The following is a 26,175-nucleotide window of genomic DNA, read 5'->3' as shown; positions in this document are numbered from 1 at the left end:
AACTGATACCATTGTTTCTGTTTTACAGAGAATTTTTTTTCCCGAAGTTTTGAGGGTGAATAACTTTGAAGAATTGTCAATTTCATTCATATGTAAAAGCATAATAAATCGTTTTTCCAGGGGCACCTTGGTGGCGCTTGATTTCTGCTCAGGTCATGATCTCACAATTTGTAAGATCAAACCCCACACCAGGCTCTCTCTCTCACTTGGGATTCTCTCTCTCTCTCTCTCTCTCTCTCTCTCTCTCACTCTCTCACTGCCCCTCCCCACTCGCTCTCTAAAAATAAATAAACTTAAAAAAAACAAAACAAAACATTTTCCAGACATACAAAGATTCATAAAGTTTGATATTCACTATACAGGACAAGTAGAAGAAATGGTGACTAAGGTTTGGACTAAAGCAAACCTGTTAAGTAAAGGATGGCCATTGAGATGAAGAAGACTGTAGGAATAGGTTTTTTGAGAAGATCAGAAATTCAATTTTAGACATGTTAAGTTTGAGGTTTCTATTAGAAATCTAAGTGGAGATATTGGATAGATTGGTGAATATTCAAGTGTGGTTCTGTTATAGAAATATAAATTTGAGAGTTAGCATATGAATGTTATTTACAAAATAATACTGGCTGAGATCACGAGAAAGGATCAATAGAAAAGATGAGAGGTTGTCTAAGGGTGCGAATTCGCATAAAGAATTTTGAGACAGGGAATGCAAGCTGGTGCAGCCACTCTGGAAAACAGTATGGAGGTTCCTCAAAAAACTAAAAATAGAACTACCCTATGACTCAGCAATTACACTACTGGGCATTTATCTACGGGATACAGGTGTGCTGTTTCAAAGGGACACATGCACCCCAATGTTTATAGCAGCGCTATCAACAAGAGCCAAAGTATGGAAAGAGCCCAGATGTCCATCGACGGATGAATGGATAAAGAAGATGTGGTGTATATATACAATGGAGTATTACTCGGCAATCAAAAAGAATGAAATCTTGCCATTTGCAACTACGTGGATGGAACTGGAGGGTATTATGCTAAGTGAAATTAGAGAAAGACAAAAATCATATGACTTCACTCATATGAGGATTTTAAGAGACAAAACAGATGAGCATTAAGGGAAGGGAAACAAAAATAATACAAAAACAGGGAGAGGAACAAAACAGAAGAGACTCATAAATATGGAGAACAAACTGAGGATTACTGGAGGGGTTGCGGGAGGGAGGATGGGCTAAATGGGGAAGGGGCACTAAAGAATCCACTCCCGAAATCATTGTTGCACTATATGCTAACTAACTTGGATGTAAATTTAAAAAACCAAAAGTAAAAAAAAAGAATTGTGAGACAACCTCCTTTTGGGTTTCCAAGTTACAATCTTTAGCTGGGGTGGTTATTGTTAAGTCAGACCCGGAAGAAGTTTTTCGGTTTCTTGTTGACTTAACGTAACCACAACTGCTGGGACTTCTGCTTGGTCTCTTGACTACTGGACCTGGCTTCTGCTTGTCTCCCGGCCGGAGCGGGTCATGGACAGCAGACGGTGCAGACCACGGGGTCTTGGAGTCTGAGACCCGGCTTAGCCTTGCCAGAGAGTGTGCTGAGCACACGTGCCACCTGTGGTTACGAAGCAGCCCATCTCAGCGACCAGCAAGTCTAGATGTCGCCAGAGACTAGCCTCAGCGGTTGTGTTAACGCAGAGGAGCACAGTGTTGCCAAGGCTTGTAGAAGGCCAGGAAGCCGCCATTTACACATAGCCCAACTCTGCTGGGAAAGTGGCCCGTAGAGGCCACCCTGTGAAATGGCAAATTGAGATGATTTAAATAAACTTGGAAGTGCAGGTGAGGAGTTCGTTGAAGGAAGCCCTGGTTTGGACTCACAAATGAATCCTGCTTGTTTGCATAAAGGTCCACTTTCCTTTAATACTTTTGAGAAGCAGAGAGGTGGGTAGGTTTTAAAAACTAGGAGAGTTTAATGTTTCTGTTCGGTCCTAGTTGTTGAGCCTAATGGGTTCAGAAGGACCTTAGTATTTCCCTAAACAAAGTCACAGGCTACCTGGTCATTCCTTAGACTGCCTTTGTATGTTCTTTTAGTGCAGCATTTCAGAGAAAAATACCTGGGAACACAGGTACTGATGCAGCATCATACAACACTGACTCACAGTGGAAACCATAAAGGCCAAGGAGATGAGAACTTTGTCAAAGTTATTATTTTCATTTCAGAAATAATAGGAGATACTGCATCCGTGAAATAAGAACAAGATAGATAGTCTGAAAAAATTCAGTGAAGGATAAACATTGTTACTGATAATTAAAATATAGCAGAAATAAGGAGAGAGTTGGAAGGTGAAATTGAGCAGATCTCTTAAAAAACAGTGCAAAAAGACAAAGGAGATAGAGTATTTGAGAGAAGAGATAGCTTTATTTGAGGATCTATCCAGGAGGTTAAATATCAAATAAGTTAGTGTTCTAGAAATAGACCACAGTTACACAGAAGGAAAGTTATCTTCAAAAATATGATTGAAGAATATTCCCAGGACCAAAGGACATATTTTCAGATTAAAAAGGCCTATCAAGTGTCAGGCACAAACTTTTTTTTTATTTTTAAATAACAGAAAACTGAAAACAAAGAAGTCTGCAAGCTCCCAAAGAGGAAAAAAGTAGGTTACACATGACCATCCAGAATCAGAATCATTTCAGAATTCTCAAAAGCAAGTCTTGAAGCTAGAAGATACTTCTGAAGGAAATTTATTTTCACCCTAGAACTCCATATCTGTCTGTTAATTGTGAAGGTACATGAAAAGACATTCTCAGACCTGAAAGATCTCAAATTTTTTTTTTTTACCCTCCGTGCATTCTCTCTCAGGAATCTACTGCACAATATGCCTCACCAACATGAAGAATTGAAGAGAGTATGTGTGATAAAGCAGAGGTAATCAAACACAAGAGGGACTACAATGGGATTCCTGAGATGATAGGAGAGACGGCAGCTGTGCCTCATATAAGGACAGCCAACTCAAAATGTGGCAGATCAGAAATTTGCAAGGGGCAGAGGTTTACAAAAAGATAAAAATGAGAGGACACTTGGTGTTTTAAAAGAGAAATGTGTTGTGAGACCATTGCAACGTTTGGAGGACATTTGGTGGTTGAATTACTAATGAACATATACAGATCTAATCAGAGCAAACAAAAGTTGTGCAGGAAAAGAAAAGTAATGGTATTCTACATGGCTCAGATATGTTGTAGAGATTCAGATATTCCCCCCACTACTGATACATTGTTACAGCAGCATTTGTAGAAAGGACTATTCCTTCACTGTTGAATATCTTTGAACTCTTTCTTAAAAATGAGTTGCTCATAAATGTGTAAGTTTATTTCTAGAATACATTCCACATCCACCCACAGACTTATTTTTTTTATGTTTTTTAAAAATGTTTTTATTTATTTTTGAGACAGAGAGAAATAGAATATGAGCAGGGGAGGGTCAGAGAGAGAGAGAGAGAGAGAGAGCGAGACACAGAATCTGAAGCAGGCACCAGGCTCTGAGCTGTCAGCACAGAGCCCGATGCGGGGCTTGAACTCATGGACTGTGAGATCATGACCTGAGCTGAATTTAGACGCTTAACTGACTGAGCCACCCAGGCACCCCCACAGACTTATTTTTTATAGAATTTATTTTGGGCATCTAAGACCTTAGCATTTTCACATAAGCTTTTTATTTAGTATGCAATTTTATCCAAAAAACCTACTGGGATTTTGATTGAGCTTGAATTGAATAAATCAGTCAATTTGAGGAAGAATGACATCTTAAAAATGTTGACTCATCTAGTTCATCAGTAAGGTTTATCTTTGTATTTCTGTAGGTTTTAAACATTTATAAAACGATGTTCTGTAGTTTTCAGCATATGGAGTAGTATATAGCATGTTTTGTTATATTTACCTGTAACTATTTTATGTTTGTTGAGATTTGGCATGTGGTATTTTAAAAATTTGATTTTCCAGTTCATATGTAGAACAATTGATTTTGTTAAATAGATGCCTTAAGACTTCCAGTATAACATTGGAATAAAGTGGTAAGAATAGAAGGTATCTTTGTTCCCAGTCTTAGTGGGAAGGAGTTGAGTATTTCACAATTAAGTATGTTATTGCCTGTGAGTTTTTTGTAGATGGCTTTTATCAAGTTGAGGATGTTTTCCTTGCTTTCTGAGTTTTTATTATGAGTGGGTGTTGCATTTTGTCAAATGCCTTTTATGCTTCTTTTGAGATTATCATGTGTTTTCTCCTTCATTCTGTTGAAATGGTACTTTAGGTTGATTGATTTTTGCATCAGCCTTCCCTTCCAAGGATACACTTCATTTGATAATGATATACTACTGTTTTTGTTTTTAATTTGCTTATGTTTTCAGAAAGGTTTTCATGTCTATGTCATGAGAGGTATTTATATGTGATTTTATTTATATTGTTTTTAGATTTGGTATCACAGTAATACAGGTTTCATAAAACGAGTTAGGAAATGTTTCCTCATCCTCTATATTCTGAAAAAATTTACACGTGGTTGGTATTACTTCTGTTTTATTTCCTCTCCAAATTCATTATTGACCTGGACTCTATCAGAGTATCTTAATTGGAGAGCCGCCAATGGAAACTAGCTGTCACAGGGTTCCTCTATGCAGATTTCTGTAATTCTTTTTGGACCATTTCCCTCTTTGTGATATTTTGCCCCATAAATTTCAGTTGCCTCAGCCTCTTCAGGTTTTGATCACTGTCACCTCTGCTCAGTGTGATTGTTGGCCCAGCCAGGGGTCTACTAAGTGCCAGAAGAGCAGAAAGCTGGGACAGACACTCAACGTGTTCATCTGTGTTACTTCTTTTCTCTCAGAGGACACAGATTTGCTGTTCAGTACCTGTTTTTTGATGTCTGAAAACAGTTATTTCATGTATTTTGTCTCATTTTCTAGTTGATTATGCTGGTAGGCCTGGTCTGTTACTATCTCCTGTGTCATGGCTGAAGGTAGAAGTATATAAATAACATTTGAACTTTATAATAATGTAATTGTGAGTATTGACCTAACCCAAATGAGGGTGGAAGGCTAGAAAGCAGAATTGATGGTGCCTGGGTGGCTCAGCTGGTTGGGCATCTGACTTCGGCTCAGGTCATGATCTTGCCATTCCCGAGTTCAAGCCCCACATTGGGCTCTGTGCTGACAGCTCAGAGCCTGGAGCCTGTTTCGGATTCTGTGTCTCCCTCTCTCTCTGCCCCTCACTCACACTCTGTCTCTCAAAAATAAATAAACATTTAACAAAGTTAAAAAAAATACTTTGTTAAAGAAGAAAGTAGAGTTGGAATGTATGGTTAGGCTGGGTGAAAGAAAGCTTTCAATTTGTGTAATATGATAATATCTAGAACTGAAAAGATCAAGTAGCACTCATACAAGCATCTTATTTAATGCCGTGATAGTAAATGACAAAATAATCATCTAAGAGTCTAACAGGATTATTTCTAAGGAGAAGCAAGAAAATGAGAGGAAGGAAGGAAGAAAAGGTTCAGGAAGGAAGAAAATGAGAGATTACTTTTTTCCCCAGTAAACCTTGTAGAACTGTTTAGGAACATACACAGAAAAATATCAGTGAAACTAGGGAAATCATAGGAAAGAAAGTGCAATAGTACTGGTCTTAGTCATAATCAAAATCAAGATCAAACACATTTTAAAAAGAAAAAGAAGAAATTATTTTTACTGCTATAAGGTCCCTAAAGTCATGGAATTTTATTTACTTAACAGTAGATCATGGAAGTATATTGAGCTGATATAAATATCAGGAGAAACTATATCCACATTCATAAAGGAGAGACTTCTAACTTCTATATTTTAGAATTTGATAGATGAAGTAGACCAAATAAAGGGAAATGGAAAATATTGAATGACACAATTAGCAAGCATATGTGTGTTTGTACATGCATCCAACTTTGTGCAAATTAGCACAAAACTTTATTTATTTAAAGTTTATTTTGAGAGAGAGAGCGGGCAAGTGGGAGAGGAGCAGGGAGTGGGGGTAGGAGGACAGAGGATGTGAAGCAGGCTCTGTGTTCAGAGCAGACAGCCTGATGCTGAGCTCAAACTCACAGACCGTGAGATCGTGACCTGAGCCAAAGGCAGACACTTAACCAACTGAGCTACCCAGGCACCACCCCTATTTTATTTTAATTTATTTATTTGTAAGTACTAATTTACTTTCTCTACACCCAACATGGGGCTCAAACTCATGACTCCGGGATCAAGAGGCACATACTTCCAACTGAGCCAACCAGGCACTCCAAATTAGTATAAAACTTTAAAATACAAGTGTAGTGAACACAAAAATTGACTCTTAGGCCACACTGGAAATATTAACCAGTTCCAAAAAGAAGAACTCCGTTGTGTATTTCTTTTTATTTATCCTGCTTGGGGTTTATAGGGCTTCTTAAATCTATACCTTTGTGAGTTTCATTAGTTCTGGGGGAAAAAAAAAAATCAGTTATCATCTCTTCAGATATTGTCTTTATTCTCTTTCTTCTTCTGGGACTCTGATTAAATATTTTTCAGATTTTTTTTACTACCTTCCATGTCTCTTAATTTCCTTTCTGGTTTTTTGTTCGTTTGGTTTTTTTTTTTTTCTTTCCTTAATGCATTAATGGATGATTTCTTCTGATCTTTCATATTGTGTTTGAATTGTTTTTGGTCATCTTTGGCTAAATATGTCTATTGAATTCTAAAATTTTGCCTTTCTAGAAGTAATGTTTGTTCTTTTTTCATGCTTGATATATGTTAAATAGATTTTTATACCCTGCACATACTTTCAAGTTTATCATATATTTATTTAAACAGATAAGCATTATTTTTAAATCTGTATCCAGTAATTCCACTAAAGTCTGTGAGGAATGTTTCTACTGGTTGTTTTTCACGTTGTTTTCTTTATGTGCTTGATTATCTATGCCTGCCTGCTTCCTGGTTGTTGTCATTGAATTATTTGTAGGGTTCTCCAGGGTCCAAGGTAGATTTGCCCTCCTCTAGAGAGATTTTGATTTGGCTTCTGCTGGATACTGTGAACATTGCCATTAGGGATGCCTCAAGCATAATGGTCTTTGGTGGGGCCAAGTATAAAGACCTTAAGTCTCCAGGATGCAAATCTTCCCTAAGATTGGTTTCAACAACTTCTCCTTCAACAACTGATTTTCTTCTATCTCCCTTTTGTTTTGTTTTGTTTTGTTTTGTTTTGTTTTGTTTTTTTATCTTGTTCTGACTTCTCTGTAGTTTATTCTTATCCTGAAACTAACAGGCCTGGGTCTCAGCTTAACATGGAGATGATCTCCCCAAAGAGTTTTCATCTTGGTCTGGCCCTGGGCTTTGAATGCTGTCCCTCTTTCCCCATTTGTTGTTACAAAGACTTTACACTTACCTCTCTGGATTTTGACCTTTATACAGAAATTGGCTTGGGACTTCTCACTGAAGATCATCTATCATTTTTAAGATATTGGTTAAAAAATAAAGCTTTATATGGTAGTTTACATCATTTCTAGCAGGAGGAAAAGTTAAAGCTGTAAATACATTTATTGGAAAACAGAACAAAAATGAGTGAGCTTATTGCAGGTTAAGAAACCAAAAGAGAGTATTAAACATTGTGATAGTGGAAGCGCAGGGATTCAGCAGAATTTGGTAAAATAGAAAAAAGTAATATTTCAATAAAAGTTAGAGCTGGTTCTCTGAAAGACCAATAAAATAATCAAATTCTTGGCAGGTCAGATCAGAAAATAAAGAGAAGAGACATAAAGATACATTAGAAATAGAAGTGGGACCATAACTACACAGATGAAAGAAAATAAGTGATATATTAGTGATTATATTATATTATATTAGAAAATAAGTGATTTATATTATAAACCACCTTAATAGTTTGGCAGTTTATCATCAAATTAACACTATTAAAAATGTTTTACACATTAAAACTGCTTTTCCATAGGTGACATACTTCACACTCCTTTGGTACATAACATATAATAATATATTTAAAGAAAGCTCCCCTGCTTATAATTTTTCATCTGGTGCTATATTTCTAGAAAATTAAGTTTAGTGTATGTGTTTCAGTCAAAAGTAGACCAGATGTGTTTTTCTTTATGATCATTTTCAGTACTATCGTTGCTCGCTATGTAGGTCACACTCTCTGCAGTTATTCAGATTATGCGTCTCTGTCTCATTGTTAGTCCGCCTCCCTTCCTCCACTCTTCGTACCAGCTTGTTAAGTTTCCTGTCCCTGGGTTTGCTGAGGAGGTATTTACGGTGGTGTGTGTGTGGTGGAGCAGCGCTCACGGGATGCATGCTTCTCCTTTTTGTGAAACCTGTAGAAAAGTTAAGACTTTTTAAAAAGGAAAATTAGCATTGCTAACTTTTCAGTTTTAGGGAGTAGCTTGGTGTTCATTTGGCAAATATTTATTGAGCTCCTAAAATGTGCACTATGGCTTTATATTTCATCCTAGAGACAGACTTCGGGTCATGGATTACCAAGTCAGCTGTTTTATTTGCCTCCCACTCGCAAGGAAGTTAGAGTATGTCACATAGGACCAATTAGCTGGAAGATGCAGATTTTTAAATGTGGGAATCAAATGGTATGGGTGCTTAGATCCTGCAGGACCACTAAGAATGTCTGAAGATTGAAGAACAGGGTTTTTGGAGACCTTATGATATTACCAGTAGAAGCCGAGGAACGTAAAGAAAAGTCTCACTTTCTCAATTGCCTTTAGCATTAATCTGAGTGTGTTCACAAATTTGAGGGGTTTTATTTGTTTTTGTGTTTTACTTACATAGGGAAAGATGAAAAGTACCTTTATGTTAAAAGCATAGCAGGGTTTCAGGCTTTCGGATACTCTCTCCACTGTACCTTGTTCCTACTTTTTTCCTGGAGGTCATCATTTCTGTTAGCCCCCACTCTTGTATTCTGATAGGCACAATTTTCTATTTCTGGGATCTCTGGGTATCCACATTTAGATATGATTGTATTTAATGTGTCCTGTCTTCCATTTATTAACTATTTTTTATTAGTAGTAATAATAACCGATTTATTGAATGCTTATGTATAGGACACAGTCTTAATCACTTTAATGTATTTCCTTTTGTAACTCTTACAGAAACCCTCTTAATAAAGTCCTGTGATTCCTATTTTACAGAAAGGATGACTGAGGCAGGCAGGTCACATAAATTAGCCAAGGTCTCTCAGATGGTAAAGAGGAGCCCAGATTCAAAGCCAGGCAGTGTGAGTCCACAGCTCTTATTCAGACGACCGTTAGCTTTGGCATTAACAGTAGCAATGAAAACAATATTATAATGACAAAAAAGGAAAAAATTACAACGTTGGAATTGCTAGTATTTATTGAGGGATTACTATGTGCCAGTCATGATAATTGCTTTATTTTTTTGTGAATTTTTTTTCATGTTTATTTATTTTTAGGCAGAGAGACGGAGCACAAACAGGGAGTGACAGCAAGAGGGAGACACAGAATCTGAAGCAGGCTCCAGACTGAGCTGTCAGTGCAGAGCCTGACGCGGGGTTCAAACTCACGAGCTCAGAGATTGTGACCTGAGCTAAGTCAGACGCTTAACTGACTGAGTCACCCAGGCACCCCAATAATTGTTTTGTTTTATCTTTACCCCCACCTTCAAGATTATTTTCAGCTTGTGAGGATACTGAGACATAGAATTTAATTGACTTGCTTAAGTCCACATGGCTAATGAGTGTTGAAACTAAAGTCAAACTCCTGAACCAGAGAACCTATAGATTGTTGTTTATTTGCCCGTTTATCTTCCTCTAAGAATGAATTGAAGAATAAGCACTTCGTTAATTTTCTAACACATAGTAGGTTTTCATTAAGTGCTTATTGAAAATAGTATATAAAGCCATGTTTACATGAGGTAACTTCTACTCTTTGCCTCTTCCACAGCACCTTAGATGTTTGATTTTTCCTGTCAACTCTGCTGGACACTATACGGAATACCACCGTTGTATTTTTTTAAATTATAGAACCTTTGTAATTCTGGAGTATTTTAAGTTTAGTGCTAAAAATAGTCTGTGCTAAGCTCTAAAAAGATAAATATTTTTTAAAAACTTGTATAATTTTAAATTTATTAAATAAATAATACTTGAAGCAATTGAAAGATTGAGGGGGGCCCCTGCATGGCTCAGTCCGTTAAGCATCCTATTCTTGATCTCGGCTGAGGTCATGATCTCACATCTTATGAGTCCAACCCCCACATCTGACAGCGAAGAGCCTGCTTGGGATTCTGTCTCTCCCTCTCTCTGTCCCTTCCCTGTTTGCACTTTCTTTGTCTCTCTCGCTCTCTCAAAATAAATAAATAAACTTAAAAAAAAAAAAAAGATTGAGAAAAAGGGAGATGTAACAAATAACCACATACCCATCATCCAGAATTTGATCATTGTTTATGTATATACCTTATGTCTTTCCATATTTAATACTAACTTCTTTGTTTTGTGCTTAAAGCCATATCCAGAAGACCCAGCAGTTTATAAACCACTCTCCCAGGAAGAATTGCAGAGGATAAAGAATGAGAAAAAACAGAAACAGAATGAGAGAAAACAGAAAATATCAGAAAATCGCAAACATTTGGCTAGTGTACGTGTTGTACAAAAAAACCTCGTCTTTGTTGTAGGTCTGTCTCAGCGCCTAGCAGACCCTGAGGTAAGCCCTCTTGTGTTTTCTTTCTCAACTTGACATTTTTTTTCTTTTTTGCTTATCTTATTTGGAAATAACAGCTGACCTTGCCTATTTCCAGGATTTCCCTGAAATTATTAAAACTTAGGAGAGAATGGGAAATGATTTTTTAATTCTCTCTAAGCAACCGATGGCCAGTTGTGATCTTAGGCAAGTGTCTTTATCTTTCTTGGCCTCCTTTTCTTTAGTTGTAAAACGAGGTGGTTGACCTAAATCTCTAAAATCTCCTTTAGTGCTAATAATCTATGAAAGTTGGATAATTGTTTTATATTGCCATATGGCTAGCATGTGACATGACTACTCTGTTTCTTTCCTCTTTTCTGTAGCTGTGTAAGGATCGTCCTGGGCATGCAGCTACGTGAACCCACTAGAGAGCTGTATTTTTTTAATCCTGCCCAAGTAGTGATTCTTGCTTATAGAAGAGTTAGAGAACTACTGCTACGCTGTACCATCATTCTTTATTCATTCATTTCAAGCCAAGTTTGGGGAAAGAGGGAGAATTTGATGAAGGAAAATAATGGACCGGGTTCTGTGGTGTTTGTTTGGAGGCAGAGCAGACCTTATTATCCCCTCTGTTTATTACCTCTTTTTTCTCCTTTCACCACCAGTGCTGTAAGAGTAACATTGAGCTCATAACTTTCCCTGAGCCCCTTGGATGTATATCTGCTAAGTTTTCATTTCTGATGTGTTAGGAGGTGCTGACTAGATTGATGGGAGGGCAGATAGAAGCTGATTGACAGCCAGAGTGTTCACTTGAGTAGGAGAGAGTTGGATTTGGGGGCTCTGCCAAAGGTACCCCTCAAGAAGAATTTGGAGTAATATTCCTCATGGTACCCATTAAGAGGGAAGGTTATAGTGAATATGCTTAGGGAGGTGGGAATCTTCACACTTGGCTAAGTGGGCTAATGGCCCAAGAAGAATGAAATTTAACGAGTGTAAACATTAAGTTTACTGTGTAATTGAGGTTGTGAAGGGCTTCGAGATCAGTAGAAGAGAAAGTCAGAGAGACCTTACCAAGAAGGCTTTTCTCATTGGCAATAAACATAGAGGCAACTCCAGAATTACTTGGACCTAAGTCCAGGGATGCTGGCATTAGTGGGTTGCATGAGTCCTTCAGGAGACCAGGTTCTTTGCAAAGCCAATGGGGTTGGTCTAGAATTCCACACGAAAGGACTTTTCAGCAATGGCTCTTAAGGATGAGAGCTCATTTCAGGTCTGTGACTCAACCTCAACAGCCAGTTCTTTCTTTTTTCTTTTTAATTCCTCAGGCAGGCAGAACCCCACTTCACTTGTGACCATTTTCTTGAACACCACTACAACTTTGCACCAGTCCTTCTGTCTTCATCTTTCAACTCTTGTCTTTTTTCTAACTAGAAAAAAGGGCCCTTCTTGCCTCTGAAAGTTTTTTACTTTATCTGTCTCTGTTTACTCCTACTGATCTTACTGATTAGAGTCTACTTGTGCTTTCTGAAACTGGTATTCCAGTAAATGAATGGAACTTTTATTTTGATTTGACAGATCTTGGATATGCATGTACTTGACTGTGTTAATACATCCTGGGTCCTGTCACCTATAGTACTGGAGGCACATAGGGAGCAATGCCTGAAAGCTGGCTAAAATTAAGCCATAGTCTCAGTCTGCTGTTTGGATTATAGGTTTTCTGCCTCCTCTTTGTATTCTGTGATTTGTTTCTATTTACTTACAGAGATTTCTTATTTCCACTTCAAAACATAACTCCAGTAATGTTAATCTGAAGAACTGTTACACAGAAAGAAATTAATCTAGGTGGTGACTAGTGAGAGAGGACACCTTATCATGAATCTAAATGTGCCTTAAAAAAAAAAAAAACACTGTACTGGTTTTATACTTTTGAAATCAGTGTTCTTGGTGAGAAGACCCTGAATTTTTTTAAACATTGGTTTCTCTCATTTATTTCACTTGAAACCCTAGGAAGATCAGAGACCACTGTTTTATTTACTCAATCCTACCATTTCTAAACAATAATATCTTAACACATCCTCTTAATTTGTGTGTATAATCTTTTCCGTTTGGAAAACTTAAAGTCAGCTTTATTAGAAAACTTGAAGTTTCAAATTGCTAGTGGTAACTTTCAGGTTAAAGGAGCTCCCTATTATTTTTGGATGATGAACAATTTGGTGTGTGACTGAATTTTTTTTTTTTAATTTAATTTTTTTTAAATGTTTATTTATTTCTGAGAGAGAGAGACAGCACAAGTAAGGAAGGGGCAGAGAGAGAGAGGGACACACAGACTCCGAAGCAGGCTCCAGGCTCTGAGCTGTCAGCACAGAGCCTGACACGGGGCTTAAACTCACAAACCGCAAGATCATGACCTGAGCCAAAGTTGCATGCTTAACCAACTGAGCCACCCAGGCACCCTGTATTTGACTGGATTCTGATTAACAGGAGAGTTTAGGAAAAATTCAAGATTATTTTGAAAATAATTTTTTGCCTCAAAAAACTTAATACCATGATTGATTATCAAATGTATTCACTTATTGATAAATAGGAAAAAAAACTATTTTAGAAGTTATGGTATATAGTTAGAGGTAGTGATTAGAGGTAATTATCTTCTAAATCCTAAAATTTTGGATTTGCTGGAACCTAATTCATTCATTTTCTAAATTAACTTCTGAATTTTTACCCTGTTTTAGATACTTTGATGTTGTAGATAAAGTAGTTCAGCAAGCCAGACACAGTCTCTACTCTTTTTTTTTTTTTCTTAACATTTATTTATTTTTTGAGAGACAGAGAGACAGAGCATGAGCAGGGGAGGGGCAGAGAGAGGGAGGGAGTCACAGAATCCGAAGCAGGCTCCAGGCTCTGAGCTGTCAGCACAGAGCCCGATATGGGGCTTGAACTCACAAGCCGTGAGATCATGACCTGAGCTGAAGTCAGATGCTCAACCAACTGAGCCATCCAGGCACCCCAGTCTCTACTCGTAATTAATAACTGTTGGGAAGACAGAATTTAAGTACTTTTAACTGTGCTAAGCATTTATAAACAGAGAAGTACAGAGTTTTGGGGGAACATATAACAATAGGGGACTTGGCTACTATAGATATCCACAAAAAGCCTTCCTGAGGGAAGGATAATTAAGAATTACTAGGGATTCCCTAGGCCGCAGATAAGGACAAGTGTGTCCCAGGTATGTGGTGGTCTGAGAGAGTAGCTTGTTTGAGGAACTAAAAGACTTTAAAGACAGAACCATGTTATTTTACAAATGAGAAGTTGAGGCATAGGGAAGTTAAGTGACTTGCCTAAGATCACACAGCTGTTTCATAGCAGAGCCAGGACTAGGACCCACCCCCCCACCCCCACCTCCACCCGCCCCCACTTCTAATCCCCTGGTCTTAAAGGTCCTATTCTAGTGTTTTACACTGATCATTGGTTTGTTGTCCATCCATTTCTCTAGTCATTCATCCTTCTGTCTGTTTACCAAGGTTTTGATTTTCTCTGTAGTGTCCATGAAAACTTGACTGTGTTCCCAAAGAATATACAGGGAGACAGTTTATTTATTATTTAAAAAAATTTTTAATGTTTATTTCTGAGAAAGAGACAGAGTGAGAGCAGGGGAGGGGCAGAGAGAGAGGGAGACAGAGTCTGAAGCAGGCTTCAGGCCCTTAGCTGTCAGCACAGGGCCCGATGCGGGGCTCAAGCTCACAAGTCATGAGATCCTGACCTGAGCCGAAGTCGGACACTTAACCACCTGAGCCACCAGGCGCCCCTAGAGGAAGACATTTTAAACATTTGGCATGCCATTGGGCATTTATAATTCTGTCATGTAGTCTTTTTTTTTTTTTTTAATGTTTATTTATTTTTGAGAGAGACAGCAAGTGGGGGAAGAGGAACAGACACACACACACACACACACACACACACACACACACACACACAATCTGATGCAGGCTCTGGGCTCCGAGCTGTCAACACAGAGCCCCATGCGGGGCTCGAACCCACAAACCACGAGATCATGACCTGAGCCGAAGTCGAACACTTGACTGAGCCACCCAGGCGCCCCTGTCATGTAGCTTTTTATATTCTATATTAGTATTAAAGCTGGCTCACTGTGAAGTAAATGTATGACATTGAATATACGGATAATGTGATATGTAGGGTATTCTGCCTATTCCCCATACCTTTTATTCACTAGAATACTGTTTTGCTAGTTGTATGTTTAGACAGAATCTAGAATATTTAACTTAATATAGAAAGTTTAAATTATTTAAATTTCCCTTGCCTGGGCAAGCCATTTCTTATCAGCCATAGGGCCATTTGCTAATACTCTGAGGCCCATCGGTGTTCTTTATCCATGTAATTCTTTTTGTTCAGTGTTAAAATTGTTCCCTTTTCAATAAGCATTTATGGGGTACCATGTGCTGGGCAGTGTATAAGACACTGAGTATACACCAGTACAGACGTGGTCCCTGCTTATTTTCAAGCTAACAGTTACTGTAATATGAGTAGTACTGAGGGCTATGGAGGCACAAGAGAGAGCACCCGATCTTGCTGGCGAGGTATGTACTCTTCTGCTGTCTTTGGGGTAAAGTGCTTCAGGCACAGGAACTATACAAATGCTCCTGGATGAGAAAGATCTCAGTCTGCAAGTGATTTGTTTGGCTGGAAGATTAGAGTGCAGTGGTGAGAGATGAGGCTGGCGAGGTAAGTAGTAACAGATTCTGAAGGGTTTTTAACCACGCCAAGGAGTTTGCACTTTATCCTAAAGGCTGTGGAAACCTGTTGAATGTTCTTAAGAACAGAGTGACATGGCTAGATGTGTGCTTTGGAAATAATCATTCTGGCTCCAATGTGACATGTCAGTGTAGTTATACAGAAATCTTATGTTGTATTGAAGGTCTTGTAGCCAAATATTGGCCAGAAACTATTTCCATAAGCCAGTGGTTTTCTTATCAGAACCAGTAACCATTTTTTAAAAAATATTTTATAACACTCCTTGACTTTCATGAAGTAAAGAAATAAAAGTACTAAGAGGAAAATAATTATACAATACTATTTCTACATGTAAAGCTTGGGTACCCCTACTCTAGGACCTTGCTGTTCAAGGTGCAGCTTCTGGGCTGGTAGCATTAGTATCACCTGGGTGCTTATTATGTAAACTCGGGCCCTGCCCCAGAGCTACTGAATCCAAATACACAATTTTACCAGATCCTTGGATGATTTATATGCATATTCAGGTTTGGGACATACTATTGTTAAGTATACAATAAAATAGTGGAATACTTACATTTTTTGTAGAATCACTGTGAATGTGACACCCACAATGCAGATTGTTACAGGTATCTGTATTGGCAACTCAGGTACCATGAAATGCCAATGGTGTGATTTTTCCGAAACAACTCTTAGTATAATTCTGAATAAAGCACTTGTAGTCTTCCCTGAATTACATATTATTTGCTTTCCTGTAAATTCAACATATGTCAAAATTGTAGGGAACTACTTTGAGTTTATGTATAATGTGGAGTTTGTTTCTGGGTTCACTTAATTATACATAGGCTTCTCAGCTACATTAATGTCTTATAGGACATTCAGCAATTGTGCAGGACAGTTCTTCATTTTGCAGGGCTAGCCCAAGCCTGGTAAGCCATTCCTGGTTCTCATGCACTGAACATAAGTATTGCCTCCCATTCATTTTGACAACCTCCCCCAAGAAAAGCTCCCACGGATTTTTAAATGCTCTCTTGAATGCTGCCTTCATTGAGAGCTACTGCCATAAACTCAGATGTGATTTGAGATGCTGATGTAGCATAAACTGACCAGCCTGAACCTTTGAAGCAGGTATGTTGGCTGTGGAGCCTTTCGCTGAGTTGGTATGCATCCAGCTGGAATAGTGAATACAGTTCTACGCTCCACCAGCCAGGAAGCTTTTCAAAATAAACTCTTCCCCCTGCTCCTCAGCCCTGGGACTTTGCTGTGTAAAGCCTCAGGGCCATTGCCTTCACCACTTAATAGTTTCATATGTTAGGGGATTTGGTGGAAAAAAGATCGAAAACCAAAAGTATCATCTCATAATCCATTAAAATTGGCTATAGAAAACATGACAACCCTATACTTGTAAGAACCTAAAGCAAAATGTGGTAAAAAATAATTGTTAATTAAGTTGAAAACTGTTAGGAATTTATGATACCTCAGCCATACACTATTTCACAAAGTCTTGATTCTATCATACAGAACACATTAGCTGAGTTGTAAGTATGTGAGAATGTTACCAAATTAAGAGTGTTTGGAAAGAATACTTGGCACACACTTGGACAGGTACACACAGAAAACTTCCTCGAGAGAGAGCTTGCTATTTGTAGAGGTTGTAAGAACAGTAGGTCTATAGATAAATTTTCTATTTCTTTTCTAGGAAAAGAACCAAATTTAATTTTAAAGTAGTTGGAAATTATGGGAGAAGTTTTATATCAGGTTACATATTGGTCAGATTAACACAGGTCAAGTAAGTCTGTAAGTAAAGTAAAATGAATGCATATAGTGATCACAAAGTAAAGGAGGTGGCACAGGTATAAGGGGGAATAACTACAAAGAAGTAACCGGGTAATAGAGAAATGAATAAATTTGTTTCCATCACCCCATATATGTTGTTTACTAGGCAAAGAGTAGGGAAAAAAACGCACACACACAGAGGAGATAATCAAGAAACCGCAAAATCAACACAAAGAGAATAAGTACACACATACAGTGATACATCATTAAGCTTAGAAGGTTGAGGAACATTGTTACCGTATTTGCAATTTGTAACTTTAACATATCAAATATTATATACAATAGATTTATGAGTAAAGACTGTCTCTACTTATGTCTGTTCTTGAGTTTCTGTCTGTGTTTAATACATAATTATTTGGTCATTGTTTTGAGAATTACTTTTTCATAAGGATCATCTATTAATGAAAATGTGGTTAAGATGTTTGATTGTTTTGGTGTTTAAGAATACTGTGAAGGTAAGATTTCACTGATTATTGGTGCAGATACTAGAACATGGTGGGTAATACCAAATTTAGTGAGTCTCAGTTTCCATATAACTGGGTCAATAAAAAATAGCTTTTACACTCTGTTGATAATATCCTATAGGTTAACCACACAAATTGTAAATTAGGAAGTAGTCACATTTATTAGAAAACTTTAAAAACTATTTTCCTTTCACTGAAGAGGGATGGTTATGTCCCCATTATAAGGATAACACTGATGAAAATGGGGACACATTATACCTTATTTCTTCTTCTTTTATAGGTTTTAAAACGACCAGAATATTTTGGGAAGTTTGGTAAAATACATAAAGTTGTCATCAATAATAGCACATCATATGCAGGCTCACAGGTAACTCATTATAGGGATTTTTGCCTTTCCTTCCTATGGTCTGGGCTTGACCTGGGCTGTTCAGAAGGAAAATTCAGCTTTAATTACAAAGCCTGAGGGTCAAGGATTTAAGCAGTGTAGTGACCTCTGTTGGTGGGGTGGGGGAATTTCTCATGCTCATTTGACTCATCAGGACTTAACAGTGAATTGATAATAAGAGGGAAACAGTAAAACAAAGTTTAGTGTTCGTTTGGGGGGGAGGGGGAGTTGAGTCTATTATCAGGCAATGCGATAATAAGGTGATGGTTTCTAATTAATATTTTCAACTATTGAAAACTTAGTAGAGCATCTTTGTTATGCTGGTATTAGCAGATAGAATACTCTCGCAAATTGCTTTTATTTTGGGGAGAACATAATTTGACAAATCTTCAGATCTTATTTTTTTAAATCTAACTTTCAAAGCTTATTGTAACCTTGACGAGCCTGTCAAATGACTTTAAAAATATAAATACCAAGCCAGGGATGATATTTTATCCATATATATTTTAGTATACTTAAAATCAGATAAAATTCATTAAGTATGGTTGTTTTAAGATAAACTAGTATATGGTTTAATCAGAGTTACTACTACTTCTAATTATTGTCATTATTATTAATGATAGTAGTAGTAAAGGCCTTCAGAATTCCCTAGGCAGGGTGCAAAGGAATTGCTAAAGTTTTTGTTGAATTTGAAACTTTGGTAACAGTGTGTTGTCACTTTAGGGTCCAAGCGCCAGTGCTTATGTAACCTATATCCGGTCAGAAGATGCTCTCAGAGCCATACAGTGTGTCAACAATGTGGTAGTAGATGGCAGAACACTTAAGGTAATATGTTCCTCTTGATGTTTTTTTAAGGGGGAAGAGGTACAATGTAGTAAATAGAGGAGAGGCTAGGATTTACCTATTACATTTGAGGGGGGTCTATTTGAAGATTGCTTCTTAAGTATCCATACTAATTTATGACAGCTGATTTGTTTACTGCCAGATTATGTGTAGGGTCTTGTTTGACCAGGTAGGAATAAACACATTCATTTTTAGGTGATAATCTTTAAAAATCTTCTGTAATTACACATAATCTTATTTTGTGAAAATAGGATCTATGATACTTATGACAGAAAATGGTTCTGATTTGTTGTCCTTAAATATTTGAATATTGATCAGTTCAGGTTTGAATAAGGGGTCCCACTGAGCCATGCTTTATTTAAGTGGAAAAAGGCTGGCATAACTAGAAAAAAGAATTTGCCTTCTTAATGAGCAAGTACAGTTACTTGCAAGAAGTTACTATAACGTGGAACAGATTTTGTGTATCTTGTCTTCTGATCCCTAGGGAAGATTTGGGTACTCAGATTCTGGAAACCATAGACTTGGGCAGGGGAGGGGGTTCTTGAGTTCTTCCAAATGAGCATCATTTTTAATAAATTCTGCTTAGTAATAGTTTAGTTCTCCAGTATTCAGAGCCTTACTTATTGTTTTGGTTACATTGATGCCTCATTTTAGGTGAAGTGAAAACGCCAAAGATGGAAATCTTCATTGTGTCAATTCACATTTTGGGTCATTTTTCCCCCTCCCCAACTCTCCTACAGGCATCTCTAGGTACAACAAAATACTGCAGTTACTTCTTAAAGAATATGCAGTGTCCGAAGCCTGACTGCATGTATCTACATGAATTGGGGGATGAGGCGGCCAGCTTCACAAAAGAGGAAATGCAGGTAGTAAATTAATGTGAATTATAAACTTTGCGGAAAAGGGAGTATTTTTCTTTATAAGTTAAAATTACAAAAGCAAAAACTAGGGATTCTATTTTTTTAATTATTATTAAAGTAGCATTTTCCAGTGTTCCGTGGAATATCAGTTCTACAGAATTATTGTTGTAATAAAGATGGGTCGGTAGTCCATTAAGTGTGAATGAAGATGAATAGGTTTCTTTCTTACAGGACTTCTCAGAGTCTTTAATATGCTAATACATATCCAGGAAGGGAATGTACATTCAGAACTTAATTGGCCAACGAAGGCATTTTGGTAAATGCTACTTTAGTGGGAATATCAGCAAAATGAAAGCTAAGTGGGTTACTGTAATTATGAGGTTTTTCCTTGCTAATTTCCACTCTTTATAGAACATGCTAGAGAATAATAAACCTATCGAATGTTGCTGATGAGGTAACATTTTTATAAAATGATTCTCCCCATGAAAGCGTACACTGAATCAGTGTCATGAGTTGAAGGTTTATTATCCCATGTTCTTTTTTATATTTTCTGTCCTCTAGTCTCCTTTCAATTTGTAGTATAAACAGGCCTTTACAAGTAAAAATGTTGACCACATGCATATTAAATGAGGATTATACCAAAGCACAATGCTGCACTTCCCTATTGTAGCTGAGGTCTTCAGATTGTTGCTGTGGACTTTTGCAGGAATACCCTTCTCATTTAGAAGGTGGGGGCAGCATTGATTGCCAACTTTGATTCTCTAGGTCAAGCTAGAGAAAGTCTAGTAGGGTCGCCTTTAAGAGCAGATTGTTAAATGAAATACTGCCTTTTTTTTTTTTTTTTTGACTTGGAGTTACTACAGATTAAGTCTCATTGTAATCAATTCATTGGTATGTCTTGATAGTATTTCTTGATGATCCCAAAACAGTGTTAAAATAAGGTCTCTGTGATATTTAATGGGCACAGATGACTTCTTATCTAATAAATGCTTCTTAATTTGTTTTCTTTCTTTGGATAAAACCTTCTTGGATAAAATCTAAGGTTGAACCACTTCAAACTAATTTTGACAAGTAGAGAATATGCACTACTCATGCTACTATTACAATGAAAATCTCTGTCTAAAGAGTTTCTAAGCCCTACTTGATCTCTTTTTTGAGTATTATTGAGTTATAAATGAAAATGGATAGGTGGCCCTTGGAACTTACTTGTAATGGGATTTAACCTGTCTCTCTGGACTGCCCCTGTAGAATCATTTGAGTATTAGTTTCAGCTTTTAGTTGCTAATAAAAGCCAGAATATCTCCCGAAGTATTGATTGTAGAAAAAAATTTCAAGGCTTTTCATGTTTTAAAGATGTAAAATCCACATCTGACTGTATTTTTTCTTAACAATTTAAAATTCACTGTTGTGATGAACTCATCTGTTTTTCTTTATGTGAGTTTAAAATTAATTTGAAAGGAGGTTTCTTTATTAAAACACTTCTCTATATACAAAGGAAATTTGAACAGATTATATCACAGTAAACATCAGCTCTTTCCTTGTTACTGCATATCTCAAACTTTAGTGCTGTATGAAACATTTGTAGATCCATTTGAAACAGGCAGGAGCGCCTCTCAGAACAGGGGACGATGTGGGGCGCCTGGGTGGCTCAGTTGTTTGAGCGTCTGACTCTTGATTTTGGCTCAGGTCATGAGCTCATGGTTTGTGAGATCAAGCCCCGCATTAGGCTCCGTCCTGAAAGCGTGGTGCCTGCTTCAGATTTTCTCTCTCCCTTTCTCTGCCCCCTCCCCCACGCATGCGCTTTCTCTCTCACTCTCTCTTTCTCAAAATAAATAGCTAAACATTAAAAAAAAAAAAAAAAGAATAGGGAATGATAAGTTGTGCAGTATATATGATACAGTCATACTCGATTAGATGATATTGCCCTTGCTTGTTTTTATTGTTTTGTTTCTGTTTTGATCTGTCCTGTTCTGGATTTGGTTTTCCCATAACATCTAGTTAGACCACACTTTTAAGATAAGTAAACAATCCTTGAAGGTAAGTAAAAATGTTGTTTCGGTTGTAATATACATACAAATAGTAGAAAGTTATTCAGAATAATTTCATTGGGATTTATTTTTGTGTTGGACTAGTTTTCCAGAAATAGTCTTTGCCTAATTTCTCCCATAATGTTTGTGACATTGCCTTCTGATATACTGCTACGACTACAGTAAATACAAATTTCTCTTTTTTGTGTATAGAGCAGTGATCTGCAGACTTTTTCTGTAAAGGGCCAGTCAGTAAATATTTTAGGCTTTCTGGGCCAAATGGTCTCTGTAGCAAATAGTCAATTCTTCTGTTATAGCAGAAAGCAACCATAGACAGCAAGTAAATAAATGAACATGACTGTTCCAGTAAAATTTTATTTATAAAACTCCAAACTAGTCTGGAATTTAAAATATATTAATTTTTATGTAAAAACAAATTAATGGAATTTTTACTTAGTGTCAAGATAATGAAAAATGTAATAAGACTTTTCATCTGTGTATTATTTACAGTGTTAGTCTGATTATTTTGGGTTTTTTTGTTTTTGGATTTTTTGTTGTTTTTAAATGTTAAATTTTTTTTTTTTTTTTTTTTTTGAGGGGGAGAGAGTGAGAGCTTAAGTGGGGGAGGGGCAGGGAGAGGGAGAGATATAATACCGAGCAGGGCTCCGTGCTCTCAGCTCAGAGCCTGACGCAAGGCTTGAATTCGAACTGTGAGATCATGACCTGAGCTGCAATCAAGTGTCAGGTGCTGAACCAGCTGAGCCACCCAGACCTCTTTGTAGTTTTTAGTCTCTTTTATTTTATTTTATTTTTTTAATGTTTATTTATTTTTGAGACAGAGAGAGACAGAGCATGAACGGGGGAGGGTCAGAGAGAGAGGGAGACACAGAATCTGAAACAGGCTCCGGGCTCCGAGCTGTCAGCACAGAGCCTGACGCAGGGCTCGAACTCACGGACCGCAAGATCATGACCTGGGCTGAAGTTGGATGCTCAATCGACTGAGCCACCCAGGTGCCCCTTTAGTCTCTTTTAAAAAGTTAGATTAGGGGCGCCTGGGTGGCGCAGTCGGTTAAGCGTCCGACTTCAGCCAGGTCACGATCTCACGGTCCGTGAGTTCGAGCCCCGCGTCAGGTTCTGGGCTGATGGCTCGGAGCCTGGAGCCTGTTTCCGATTCTGTGTCTCCCTCTCTCTCTGCCCCTCCCCCGTTCATGCTTTGTCTCTCTCTGTCTCAAAAATAAATAAAAAACGTTGAAAAAAAAATTAAAAAAAAAATAATAAAAAGTTAGATTAATTACTTTTGGTGATCTTCAGAAAGTTGTGTAACGGCCTGTTAGAAGAGTTCATTCATATATGAAAGATGGGGAAATAGGTTTAAAAGACACTCTAGTTTTTTGAAGTAGCAAAAAAGTTGTCTATTAATAAGCTTTTTTGCACAATAAAGTGGTTGATGAAATGCCTTAATTAATGGTATACGTATCACATAGTTTTGTTGGAAGAACTTTCATTGGTCTAGTGGTTCTGTGGCATCATCCTCACAAGGTTCTCTAAAGCCATGAAAAACTTTTACATGTTTTATTTAGGATTTCTTTAATAATTTGGAAAGTAAGTTATTAATTTTTAGCAGCCATTTTATGAGCCCCACTGCAGTTTTTATTTCTTCTTTCATTAGGCGGGTAAACACCAAGAATATGAACAGAAACTACTTCAAGAATTATATAAATTAAACCCCAATTTTCTTCAACTGTCTACGGGTTCAGTTGATAAGAATAAGAACAAAGTGACGCCACTGCAGAGGTATGATACGTAAGTACCGATATTAGTATGATCAGACACCTTCCCTTCATGTCTGTCGATCTTCTCTTTTCATTCTACATCTTCTTCAGGCAGAATCCTTCTTGACAGTGTGTATCATTTGTGCACAGTTGTTGCACCAAATAGAAAATGTTGAGTCACAGTTTCTGGGTTTGAATATTTGCTGCCTGCTGCTCCCTGGTAACACATCAATGAGCCTCTTGATGGCTACCCTTTGCGTTGATTTGCAGACTGCCCTGGACCCTGAGAACACCCTCCTTGCAAAAAAGGAAATTAAGGGATGTTGGTTACTGAAAGGCTCTTATTTACCTAATTAAGGTTTCCCTCCTGATATAATGTGGGGGAAATACTGGAAAAGGAAGAGTGGGAGTTAATCTGAAGCATTGTATGTTGGAGACACACATATTTGTGGTTTTCTAGTTGCAGAAATCACTAAAGTTCTCTAAATGGGGAGGATTCAGAATCTTTTTCCTCGTAGAAAACGGCTTATTTTTGTGTTGACCTGTGCTATGTCAATGTTTAAATAAACTTACAGTCTTAGGTACTGAGTCTCATTCTGATAATGGTGATCTTCACATTTTGGGTTATATTTGGTTGTGGCCTGTCAGAAAATGGTATGATTAATAAAAACAATAATTTGGGGGTTGTACTCTATCCTGAATGTTCCTTAAGTTTGGTGTGTTAGGCTCTTGTTAATTTTCTTTTGATTTGGTAAGTTTAATTTTTATAAAATGGATTCATTTTAAGTAAATAGCTATAATTAATTTAGATATGTTGATTTGCTTCTTAAAAAAAATGATTCCAAAGTTAAATTTGTTTAAGTAATATGCTAAACGTCTGCTTGTTGCTTGCTGTAGTCCAGCATCTATTTAGCACTAAACTAATGGAAGGGCCATTTTCCAAATATAGCTAATAATAACTACATGCATTGTTGTCAGGTCAGTTTCTTCAAATGTGTACTCTTGTATTCAAATTCCTGAAGTCCTGGTTAAATTTATTCATCTTGATAGTAAAGATCACTTAAAAGGCTATTCAAATTGTTTGTATAAACACATACATGCACATGTATATACATGTGTATATAAATATATAAAAAAGAGCCTACAGAACAAAACATAAAATTACTGTATAGTAAACTGTGTGAAATTTGTGCCTGTCAAAGCTAAGAATAAAAGCTAAGTCCAAGAGAAATCTTTTGGGGATGATAAGCTTTGACCCTTTCCATTGATCTTTTTGTACCTACTCCTTTCTACCCCTGTATGTTTACTTTACTATGAACCATATTCTATTCCTTACCTCATTGGTTGCTAATTCTGTAGTGCTTCATATAAGAATGGGGTTATTATAGTAAACATTTATTTCAGATGCTTTTAACACTTATGTACATTATTGTTCTCATTAAAAATGTCACTCTAATTAAAACCATATTCTGGGTTTATAGCCCCTAGAGAATTCAGACTAGAAATTTAAAATTTAGACTCTTTGAGATAAAGTTTTTTATTTCCTGAATATAAAAGCAATATATTTCTACTTAAGGAAATTTGAAAAATAATATAAAAGCATACAGAAGAAAGTAAATCCTCTATGTGATCTCAATACTCAAGACATTTTCGCTGAAAACGATTTGATGTATTTCCTCTCAGTGTGTATTTCTTTGTAGTCCTTTTCCTTCTTGTGAATGTATATATACACAAAATACATTGGTTTGTTATGTTTTAAAACTTAATACCCATTATCATGAATATTTTCCTGTGTCGTGAAAATATAATTTTTTTATGGCTGCATGGTATTTCATTATACATGAGCATTTGAAATTTATTAAACCAACCTGCTGCTGGTGTATATTATTTTCATTTTGGTGCCCTTATTTATGACACTGTGATGAACATTTTTTTCATACAAATACTTTGATTATAGCTTTGATGCTCTTAGAAGTAGAACTGCTGAGTCAAAGATTATGAGTACCTATTTCCTTGAATTGAGTATTTATTTCTGCACATTTACCAATTTGATAAAAAAAAAAACTGTCTCATTTTAATTTGTATTTGATTAATAGAGTGAATGAACGTTTTATGGATTGTGAATTCATATCTGTTTGTTATGTTTTATTGATGTATTTAAGTGTTTTATGTGCATTATACAGAACTAACTTTCCCCAATTAGTTGACCAATCTATTTGTGTTTCAAAATACTTGTTCTGGAAAAATTTATATTCTGCAATATAACATTGAGTGTTCTCAACCATTAGCATGGTATATCTCTAAGTCTCTTGTGTCTCTTAGGAAAGAATTTTTTTGGTGTCTTTTCACTGTTTTATTGTATTGGATCTCCCACCACCACCTCTTCCTATTTGAGAATAACTGGGCTAAGAATTAAAGAACAGTGTTAGAAAGTAGTGCCATCAGGAATCCTTGTCTCATTCTTTATGGGTCTGTCTCCCTATTTGACAGGGCTGCCTCCAGAGTTTTATTCACTCCTAAGTGTGATTTTAACCATTTATTTGAGATAAGTAGTTTTCA

At 36.9% G+C, this 26,175-nt stretch overlaps 1 protein-coding gene across 8 annotated transcripts in view; it reads left to right on the top strand.

Moving 5' to 3' along the window:
• CNOT4 (CCR4-NOT transcription complex subunit 4) overlaps positions 1–26,175 on the top strand; it is a 146,332-nt gene that overhangs the window by 65,917 nt on the left and 54,240 nt on the right. For 4 of the 8 annotated variants that reach the window (XM_049641899.1, XM_049641904.1, XM_049641901.1 and 1 more), the window contains exons 3-7: positions 10,513–10,710; positions 18,010–18,096; positions 18,838–18,939; positions 19,698–19,823; positions 23,514–23,647. In XM_049641899.1, coding sequence (XP_049497856.1) covers positions 10,513–10,710; positions 18,010–18,096; positions 18,838–18,939; positions 19,698–19,823; positions 23,514–23,647 — 647 coding nt within the window. The remainder of the gene's footprint in view (positions 1–10,512; positions 10,711–18,009; positions 18,097–18,837; positions 18,940–19,697; positions 19,824–23,513; positions 23,648–26,175) is intronic. The other 4 variants (XM_049641902.1, XM_049641905.1, XM_049641907.1 and 1 more) reach the window with 2 other exon arrangements.

Source organism: Panthera uncia, chromosome A2 (assembly GCF_023721935.1).
Source record: "Panthera uncia isolate 11264 chromosome A2, Puncia_PCG_1.0, whole genome shotgun sequence".
Taxonomy (NCBI): Eukaryota; Metazoa; Chordata; class Mammalia; order Carnivora; family Felidae; genus Panthera; species Panthera uncia.
The sequence above is the reverse complement of the archived record's forward strand: the minus strand, read 5'-3'. Positions and strand labels throughout refer to the sequence as shown.